Source organism: Taurulus bubalis (assembly GCF_910589615.1).
Source record: "Taurulus bubalis genome assembly, chromosome: 3".
Taxonomy (NCBI): Eukaryota; Metazoa; Chordata; class Actinopteri; order Perciformes; family Cottidae; genus Taurulus; species Taurulus bubalis.
This window is the reverse complement of record NC_136591.1, coordinates 36,772,994-36,783,693: the sequence shown is the minus strand read 5'-3', so window position 1 is coordinate 36,783,693 and position 10,700 is coordinate 36,772,994. Positions and strand designations below refer to the sequence as shown.

General features: G+C 42.7%; 1 protein-coding gene across 1 annotated transcript; it reads left to right on the top strand.

Annotated features, from left to right (window-relative positions):
• Positions 1 to 2,646: 2,646 nt before the first annotated feature.
• Positions 2,647 to 10,419, top strand: tox4b (TOX high mobility group box family member 4 b; the record flags this gene model as incomplete). The annotated part of the gene is made up of 9 exons (XM_079216210.1): positions 2,647 to 2,754; positions 3,014 to 3,082; positions 5,051 to 5,338; positions 5,433 to 5,696; positions 6,539 to 6,865; positions 6,990 to 7,070; positions 7,780 to 8,415; positions 8,635 to 8,789; positions 9,322 to 10,419. 9 exons carry the CDS (start codon positions 2,647 to 2,649, stop codon positions 9,377 to 9,379), a joined length of 1,986 nt encoding a protein of 661 aa, XP_079072336.1. The 3' UTR covers positions 9,380 to 10,419.
• Positions 10,420 to 10,700: the final 281 nt, after the last annotated feature.

Genomic DNA, 10,700 nt, shown 5'->3' with positions numbered 1-10,700 from the left:
TTATAATATATAAGTGGGGAAAAAAAAAAAATATATATATATATATATTTATATTTTTATATTGTTATATTTAATAGAACATCTTGAATGAACTTTATGATTTAAACTTTATACTACTAAATATAAATGGCCATCGTGGTTACTTTTAACCGGCCTTTTATTCTGGAAATCCGACGTCCCCTTTTTTTTCTGTCTTTGCGTGATGACGTCACTTCCACTTGTACGTACAATCAGGAAGCCGGTGCCCTGTTGTGATATTTGAGGAAATCAATTCTGGGCGAAGTTCACTCGCAAAAGTGGGATAAAAATCAAAACATAAATCAGATTTCGGGGGTGAGAATGGAGGTAAGAGTAGTTGGTATTAGAAACCTTTGACTTAATAAAGATAATCACCTGTCTCTTCATACGTGATGATCAATTCTAACACACGATCTTTGGTTTTTCTGGTCGCGAGCGCATCAACCGGACATGTTTAATTTTTTGTCCCTTTTTTAATGGATCAGTTAATTCAATGTCACCTCTTCTATTTAACCCTTTAACGATCCAGCCGAGTCAAACGTGTTCCTTACTCCTGTTGGTAATGTCATTGTAATCTAAATATGTAAAAGATCAACCATTCAAAAGAAGGTAAAATAAGAAGAATACATGTCAAATTAGTGATTAAGACTTTATAAATAGTCGGTGACGTAACATTGTGCCACGTCAGATGCTTGTTAAAGCTATAATCATCAGCTGGAGCAAAGTTAAACTCATTTGTCTGATGGATTAAAATCCACAAGAACACAGTGACGAGCGGCTTCCGGTCGGAGCTTTCAAAATAAAATCAGGAATCATAAATGAGCGATTTTTGCGGTGACAAAAAAACACAACAGTTGTTACCAGGGTAACGGCTACACTTAATGGGGTCCAATATGTTGCTCAAAAAAGCAAAGATCTATGATTTTTCTTTTTTATACAAGTCTGTTAGACTTTTACTCTATTATTATATACATTGTTGTATAATTAGTACAACATTTTAATCTCTTAATTTAAATTGAGACTAAAAACTCAAACATACTAGATTTTCTGCCGAAATAATCACTAACATCTGTGATAAACCCACTGATGATCGTTCTTGACTTCAATGTAATCAATGCGGGATCAAACAACTGCCCCAAAGCTCCAGATCCCCCAAAACCTCAGGTCAATTAGAGTTTACTAATTTGATTGCAATTTTTTTCGGGACTTTGCACCATATATAAATAAAGTATCATCTAAGGTGGGTCCTAAATTATTACCTTTTAGCCGTTTAGTAGAGAAGTCCTGTTTATAAAGACTTCCATGTTGCACGGAGAAGAGAAAGTGAAGAGAAATTGTTAAGCAACAGAAAATAACAGATAAATGTAACAGATAATAGTGAAAACAAATAGCCAATGTTTGAATTAATGATTTAATAGTTTAAAAAAATAGTTAATGTTTGAATTCATGGTTTAATAGTTAAAACAAATAATCAATGTTTGAATTAATGATTTAATAGTTTAAAGAAATAGTTAATGTTTGAATGAATGGTTTAATAGTTAAAACACATGTTCAATGTTTGAATTAATGGTTTAATAGTTAAAACAAATGGTCAATGTTTTAATACATGGTCAAATAAATAGTAAATGTTTGAATTAATGGTTTAATAGTTAAAACAAATGGTCAATGTTTTAATACATGGTCAAATAAATAGTAAATGTTTGAATTAATGGTTTAATAGTTAAAACAAATGGTCAATGTTTTAATACATGGTCAAATAAATAGTAAATGTTTGAATTAATGATTTAATAATGAAAACAAAAAGTCAATGTTTGAATAAATGGTTAAATAATCAAAACACACATTTACTGTTTGAATAAATGGTTTGAAAAAGAAAAAGAAAGAAAAAAAGTCAGCTATCTGATTTTATTTTGAAACGCGTCTGGCTTCCGGTGTTGATCCTCTTCCGGTCCTTGGATCCGTGTCTCTGGATCCATTGAGCATCCTGGCCCGGGCCGACGCGCAGCGACCCCTCGCTCTGCGTTCCTCCTCCTGTCAGACACCTTGAAAGCGACCGCTCGGTTTCTGTGTGTGTGTGTGTGTGCGTGTGCGTGCGCGTTTCCAGACCTCTCGAGCAGCCGCAACACTTCATCCGTGAAACGTTCGCTGAGTCCGTTAAATGAATGTGTTACGTTCGCGGACGGGCGGACAAACGAGCTCCGGGCTTGTTCGCGACGCGCTGCAGCGACAGCAGCTTTGCGTCAAAGCCAGCTAACGCTACACCGGGGGTAGGACCGGTCCGGTCAGCAGCCACGTTACTACCCGCCTCGGACGGCGAGCCAAGCGGACGAGGCTATTTTGGGACCCCGGACACACACACACACACACACACACACACACACACACACGTGCTCCGCGTGAGCGAGCTCAACATCTGTGCGAAAGCTGTCAGTTGTTTGTCGGCTTCACACGAGACGCGGTGGGACTCGGTGTCTCGTGGGTTTCGGCGTTTCCACCCACGACTTCAACCCCTGCGCTCCCTTTTTTATTTTTAAACATAGTGGGGACAAAATAGTACATTTCGGTTAATTGCGCAACGTCTAGGGGCCTCATAGCGGACATATGAGGCCCGGTTAAAAAAAAGAAAAGATGGACCTGAATTTTTACTCTGACTTGACGGACGGAACCGGGCCGCACGACGGGGATCCGGAGTTCCTGGACCCGCAGTCCTTCAATGGATTTGACACTGACAGCAAGGTGACTCCTTCCTCAAAGGGCCACAACGTTGCATACAGGCGTTGAATATTCTAACTCGCTAATGAGGGTCGTGAACGCACCGCAAGTGTTCATGTTGCTTTGTTGTGACTATTATGAAACGTGCTTCTTCTGAGTGTGTTTTTTAATATCCAAAGAGGAGGATGGAGTCTGTTTTTTTTTTTTAGACTATAGGGGCAACATTTATTCTTTCCTTCTACATTAATACTTAATCTTTTTTTTGTGTGCATCTATGTTTCAGTTCCCTGGAGGCAGTGACAGCTACCTGACCATCTCCGGGTCCAGCCATCCCTTCCTCTCCTCCTCAGAGGTAGGCCTTGACATCTAGATTCATATGACAGGTATTTGTTTTGTTGGTTTATTGCTCTGCAGACCAAACATGTGAGTCACAGAGATGCTTTCATGCCCTGGCACAGTAATGGGACGTAAGAGGATTTACCTGAGAACTAAACATGGATCACTCGCATCAGCCGAAGCCCAACTTTAATGTGTATAGTTTTATATTTATATGATGTATTTAAAGAAATCCCTGACTGTTCAACGGCACTCACTGCTGTTTCCACGCCTTAAATCAAAGCTGTATCCTCTCGTATCGATGAGTTGTGACCAAAGATGGATTCTTACTTTAATTTAAATAATTTATCGCGGCCTGAAGAGGTAAACGTGTCCATTTAATTCACAAGAAAAACATCCCGAATATGTCAGAGGCTGCATTTTGTTATTTTATAATAGCGAGATGTCTTCGTAAATAAAGTCGTGCCGCGGTGGGCTGAATATTTTCTTTTGTCTTCAACGATTTCAGTTTTTTAAAATGGTTTAACGAGGTTCATCAAAGATCACCAGTTATGAATGTCTCAGGATGAATGGAGGCTTTGCTCTGTGACTTGAATGTAAAAGTAATTTATTCGAGGCACAAACTGTTTTTAAATCAACCGTGGCCTCAATAATCTCATTTAATACCCAGCAGTCGGCTAATTATATATTTTTAGCATTTCAACTGTGTTGATATTTGATTTTTATCTACAAAGTGAGGCTCTGTGCGACCGAGCGTCAGCGCCACGAGTAACGCATGAAAGCGGCTTCACCGTGACATTTATAATCAATGCACTTTATGACAGTCACATTTAAATGTCCCATTAAACCCACTGGCCTCGCACGACCTGCTGCTGGAGAATGAATCATTTATAAAATATATATTTATTAATGTCACCACCCCTCACGCTCAAATTCAGACTTTTCTTTATTTTTTTTCTTTCTCTAAAAAAAATATAATAATAGTGTCATTTAGGAAGCAAGCTTTTTTTCTTCTTCTTCAGTGAATCATCATCATCATCATCATCATCATCATCATCATCATCATAAATAACTGCACAGATGACTCATCTAGAGAGTTATCACAAAGATGTGATGGTGGATGTTCCTGTGGAAAAGTTCAGTATTATTTGATCAGAATAGAGATTAACGTTACGATCGGAGGGCAGCTCTGATCTCATGTGAATAAAGATGTTAAAGAGTTCCCATGATGCAACGGCAGAGCATCCATAAAGTATTAGCATCCATAAAGTATTAGCATCCATAAAGTATTAGCATCCATAAAGTATTAGCATCCATAAAGTATTAACGTTCATACTTCATGAGACACGAGAGGAAACGTGTTAATAGAGCCGTGATCTTCACTCATCGTAGTAAAGAGCCAACTGATGAGTCTTCTTCTTCTTCTCTCCTCCTCCTTCTTCTTCTTCTCTCCTCCTCCTTCTTCTTCTTCTTCTTCTTCTTCTCTCCTCCTCCTTCTTCTCTTTCTCTCGCGTCTCCTTCCTCTCTTCCTCTCGTCTCCTTCTTCTCTTCCTCTCGCCTTCTTCTTCTCTTTCTCTCGCCTTCTCCTCTCCTCCTTCTTCTCTTCCTCTTGTCTTCTCCTTCTTCGCTTCCTTTCGTCTTCTTCTTCTTCCTCTTGTCTTCTTCCTCTCCGTCTTCTTCCTCTCGCCGTCTCTTTCTCTCTTCTCCTTCTTCTTCTCTCCTCCTTCTTCTTCTCTTCCCCATCGTCTTCTCGTTGTTCTTCTCTTCCTCTCTTCTTCTCTTCCCCATCGTCTTCTCGTTGTTCTTCTCTTCCTCTCTTCTTCTCTTCCTCTCGCCTTCTCCTTCTTCTCTTCCTCTCGCCGTCTCTTTCTCTCTTCTCCTTCTTCTTCTCTCCTCCTTCTTCTTCTTCTCTTCCCCATCGTCTTCTCGTTGTTCTTCTCTTCCTCTCTTCTTCTCTCCTTCTCCTCCTCTTCTCTCCCCCCAGACCTTCCACACTCCCAGCCTCGGCGATGAGGAGTTTGAGATCCCCCCCATCTCGTTGGATCCGGACTCGGCCCTCACGGTGTCCGACGTGGTTTCTCATTTCGGGGAGCTGTCGGACTCGGGCCCCTCGGGCAGCGTGGTCGTCCCCGGCAACGCCGTGGTGGAAGGGGACGACCCGTCGTTCGCCTCCACCTTCGTCAACGCCCCCTCCCAGGGCCTGGAGCACCTGAGCCTGGGCGCCATCGCCCAGTCGGGAGGCAGCGCTCTGCTGGGCTCGTCGCTGGGAATGGTGAGGAGGCGTCCGCGCCGTCGTCTCGGGAATCGAACCGCCGGTCGCGCTCACCCTTTTTTTAAAAATTTTTTTTTTTATCTCGACCCACCAGGATCTCGGCCATCCCATCGGCTCCCAGTTCAGAAGCTCGTCCCCGGTGACCATCGACGTCCCGCTGGGCGACATGAGCCACGGCCTGCTGGGCTCCAGCCAGCTGACCACCATCGACCAGGCCGAGCTCAGCGCCCAGCTGGGGCTCGGCCTGGGGGGGGGCGACCTGCTGCAGCGGCCGCAGTCGCCCGACAACCCGCTGTCGGCCACCGCGTCGTCGCCCACCAGCTCGCTGCAGGACGACGACATGGACGACTTCAGACGGGTGAGTCGACGAGCCTCCAGATGCACCACAAGCGCTCAGTGTTTTAAGACAAAGCTCAACATGTTTACGTCTCGTTTTGATTCAACGAGACGTAAACTTATGTGTTATATTAAATATATATTTTAGATGGCCGGACATAACGCCAACATTGTTGAAATATGAAAAATATGTATGAATGTAAACCGACTTTAGTGACCGCTCTTTTCTTTCTGCACCTTTTCATGTGCTTTAAAAGTTGAGTACATGTTGAGATTAAAGAACGAGAATTGTTTTAAGTAGACCATTGCTGTCCTTTTTGCAAACATGTATTTCCAACTTGGTGAGTTATAAACGCTCGGTTATCGAAACAGAATTCATACACAACAAGTTTTCAGGTGTTTTAAGACGCCGTTTGATTTAAAAACGGCACAATTTGAGCAATTTGCATAAAAAAAATCTCACTTTTATAACCTTTTTTTTTTTTTTAGATTCAACAAGATGTAAACTTGTATATTATATGAAATGCATTTTTTAGATTGCTGGACATAACGCCAACATTGTTGAAATATGAAAATCAACCGACTTTAGTGACTCCTCTTTACTTTCTGCACCGTTTTCTGTGCTTTAAAAGATTAAATAATAAGAATTAGCACAGACTAAGTGGACCAGTCTACCTGAGAAACTCAAAACCGCCAAAAAATAGGAGCTCCTTGGTTTCCACTGCCGAAAACTTCTATACAAAACTGATTTTAAAATAACCGATTGGTTCCTGCAATGAGTTTCTCGTCCCGTGAGCAGGTTCTTTAGAAGAGCAGCACCTTGGTGAAGGTGTTCTTGACTCTAACCCCTCCCCCCCCCATCAGAGCGTCCTGGTGGAGTCTCCCGTGTCTCTGGCCGTCTCTCCCGGGGTCATCTCCCTCGACCCCTCCCTCTCCGACTGCCTGCTCGCCGCCCCGACCTCCAGCGCCTCGCCGGCCGTCCGCCGGAAAGCAGGGAAGGCGGGCAAAGCGGGGAAGGCGGGGAAAGAGGAGAAAGACCCCAACGAGCCTCGGAAACCCGTGTCGGCCTACGCCTTGTTCTTCAGGGACACGCAGGCGGCGATTAAAGGACAAAACCCCAACGCCACGTTCGGAGAAGTGTCGAAGATCGTGGCCTCCATGTGGGACAGCCTGGGGGAGGAGCAGAAACAGGTGAGGGGAAGCGCTGCCTCGGCCATCCCTCGGTCCGTCTTTTCAGCTGCTGAACTGTGACTCCGGTGGATTTGAGCTCGGCTCAAAGGGAAATGCGCGCGACTCATTTGTTTTTCTCCTTCAGGTTTACAAGAGGAAAAACGAAGCGGCGAAGAAGGATTACCTGAAGGCGCTGTCCGAGTACCGAGCCGGCAAGAACTCTCAGGTGAGTTGTTGGAAACGTTTGTTTTGATACACGGCCACGCCCTGTTTTCTGTTTTTAAATATATATATACGGTCATGGAAAACCTGGAAAAGTCATGGAATTTTAAAATGGTTATTTCCAGGCCTGGAAAAGTCCTTAAATAAATAAAATCCCAATTTTTTTTTTTTTTCTAAAAGTCATGTAAATGTGTTATATTCATGTGTTCATGTCGTTCATTTACGCTGAGTTTGAAATAATGAATATGCTTTTAAAAGAAAGACGCTAAAAATATAAGCAGGCATACATACAGGCATCTATATAAATGTTTATTCTTTTAACTATTGTCTCATTCATTTGTCTCACTTAAGGTTTACTGTATGCTTTGTATTCTCATTGTTAGTTTAAATACTACATTTACTCACTTTTTCATGTTTACACCCAGATTTTACAAAATGTTTGGTCATGGAAATTTGGTTTAAAGTCGTGGAAATCCATTGTTCAGAATGCGTATGAACCCTGTATATAAGTAAAATAATATATATATATCTAATATATGTTATTTAACAGCCAAAAATCTGTATTTATGCCGACATTGTGAAGTCGGAGGTGTTTCTTTTATTGCTACGGTTTCCAATAAACAACATAACGCAGTAATCTCCCTCTGACCATCGTCTTCATCGATGTGATGCCTCCTGCACGTCTTCATCGTGTCCTACCGTCCTCTCTCTAGGCCGCCGTTGAAGTCATGGACACGTCCCCGTCGCCCCTGCCGTCGGCGCTGGTTCCCGCCGTCATGGCCGCGCACGCCTCCGCCCTCGCCGCTCGCTCCACCCGGTCGCAGCACTACAACCCCGAGGAGAACACCATCACCAACATCTGCACCTCCAACATCATCCTGGACGTGCCGCAGGTCACCACGCGCTCCAAAACCAAGCCCCAACCGCCGCCGGCCGCCGCCATGCCGAACCCGCCCACCGTCGCCAAGATTATCATCAAGCAGATGCAGCTGCCCTCCGGCGCCGTGACGGTCACGGCGACGACCGCCTCGTCCTCGCCGCGCCAGCCGCCGCCGCTGCAGCAGATGCAGAGCACGTCTCTTCCGCCCCGGCTGCAGCAGATGGTGCACGCCCAGGCCCCGCCCCCTCTGCAGGCCAAGCCGCGGGGCGGCGGCGCGGCCGCGGTCGCCGCCACGGCGCCGCCGCCGCTGCAGATCAAGGTCGTCCCGGCGGCGCGGCAGGCGGAGTCCATCATCGTGACGTCGGCCGGTGAGGCGCCCACGTCGGTGTCCAACGATTTGGCGATGGAGGTGGAGCAGGCGGCGGACGTGGTGGCGGGAGGAGAGGAGGCGGCGGAGGCGGAGGAAGGGGTGAGTTATTATGCTTTTATTAAGCCCCTTATGCTCAATTTGGTTTAATTTATGTTTTTCTCGACTCCTACACAGCACTTTGTGACCTTTTGTCTGTGATGAGTGCAAAATAAATAAACCTGAACTGCATGTTTTCACCTCATGACAGTTTGATGAATACCTATTTTTTAAAAATTTTTTTTAATGTAAAATGTGTCTTTCGGCTTGTTTCGCCCCCAGATGGAGGTAGAGGTGAACGTTGCCCCCGTCCCGAGCGTGACTCCCGCCGCCAGCCGCAACATCTGTGTGCGCGTCGGCTGCACGAGGCCGGCTGTGGAGAGCCAAGACTGGGACAAGGAGTACTGTAGCAACGAGTGTGTCGCCACACACTGCAGGTGTGTGTTCACCTGCGACACGCACCGCACACCTGAGGCCCAGAGTTTTGTGAATTTAGTTCAGATTATCAGTCGGTGTGTTGTGAGTTCCTCAGATGAAAGTTTATTTATAGTTTTTCTTTTTATTTTATTAGATTTTTTTGATATTTCTTTTGTATTTCTTTTTTAAATTATTTATTCTATTTATTTATTTTGATTTATGATTTGTTGTATTTATATTTTAAATATTTTTATTTATTTTAGTTTTATTTATTTTGTATTTTTTTTCTTCATATTTGTATTTTATTTATGTGTAATCTTCGATCACTCTCGCACAATATTTTTTTCCTAGATTAATAAAGTTCTAATTTATCTTACTTTACTTTATGTTATTTAAAATTATCCCATTTTATCTATTTATTTTTAAATGAATTGGTTAATCGTTCGATCCATAAAATAGACTAAACAATTCACATTATGATGTTACATTGTAATTTAGTCAAAGTGACTGAACGGTGACAATAACCTCTCCTGTGTGTCGTCTCCTCCACAGAGAGGCGTTCATGGCCTGGTGCGCCATCCGAGGCCAGAGCGCCACCACCGTCACATAAGCAAAGCGACAAAGGGCAACGAACACACGACATGAACAGAGGAGGGAGTGAACCAGCTCGGTTATCGGCACATAGCGCTCTGTTTTGGACGCAGGAAAAGTATTTGAAAAATCACTAAAAATGTGTTTTTCTGTGAATGACACTTTCTGCACGACCGGAAAACCACAACCTCTGAATTATTGGGAAAATACTGCAAATGGGAATGACGGCTCCTGGTGAGGACACACGGACGAATAATAATACTGAAGAAAAAGGAGAACTTCCAATTTATTATCTATTGTGAATCTGAAATATGGGTTTGATAAAGAAAGAAGAAGAAAAAAAGAACATTTTATACGGACTTGTGTGTTTTTAATTGTTTGATTGGGAATCATAAGTTAATTTTAGTCATTTCAAAAAATTCCATTTCACATGTGTACAGGTACGCGCTTCCTTTACTGTCACATTGATTGATTCATCTGAGTGGAATCGAAGAAGCTTTTAATTGTTCTGCATTAATGTGCGGGTGCTTTTGGCCTTGAACTACTACTTTTAAAGATTCAACATGCGGGCGAGCGACTACGGGGAACAGCACAAACAATCTCGACGGTGCTCTGCAGTCGTACAAAAAGTGAAATGTTTAGTGGGAATCCATCTTGAGACGACGGGGAAATGAATCTGCAACGAGCTAAATGCAGTTTGTCACCTTTCTAAGGCACTTTGGGGAGCTACCATCATGCAAAAGATTTTAATTCACCCTTTAAAAACAGGTGCTAAGGTCATGCAACATAAGAGCTTTTTAAATATGTGGTGCATATTTTCTCTCGTGAGGAACATCTGTGGTTAATAAAGACGCTCTGACAACACTACTGTACCGGGGAAGATAATAAAATAGGAAAAGCTTTACTTTTTAACATGTCTGTTTAATTTAAGAACTTTTTCTTTCAGGTATGTTGCATAATAAAGGAAGGGAATGGTTGCTTCCAAAAAAAAAGAAAAAGAAATCATGTTCTCAGTCAAATGAAATAATGCAGCGGACTTGGTCTGGTTTATTGTAGATATCCTGCAAATGTTTTTAATGGTGAAATAAAATATTTTATGTTTTTAATATACATTTGGTGATGCACATTTTGGCCTCTGGATTATAGCTGGAGTGGCATTTATTGTACAGCTGATAAAGGAACAGTAACTGTATATATAATATACGCACACTTTTTTATTTTGTTAATGTATTCATAATAACTTGCATGGAAGAAGCCATCTGTTATATAAAACTAACAGTTTATATAACATTCTAAATATACTTTTTTTTAAATGTAGTTTTTTTGTAATTAATATGTAA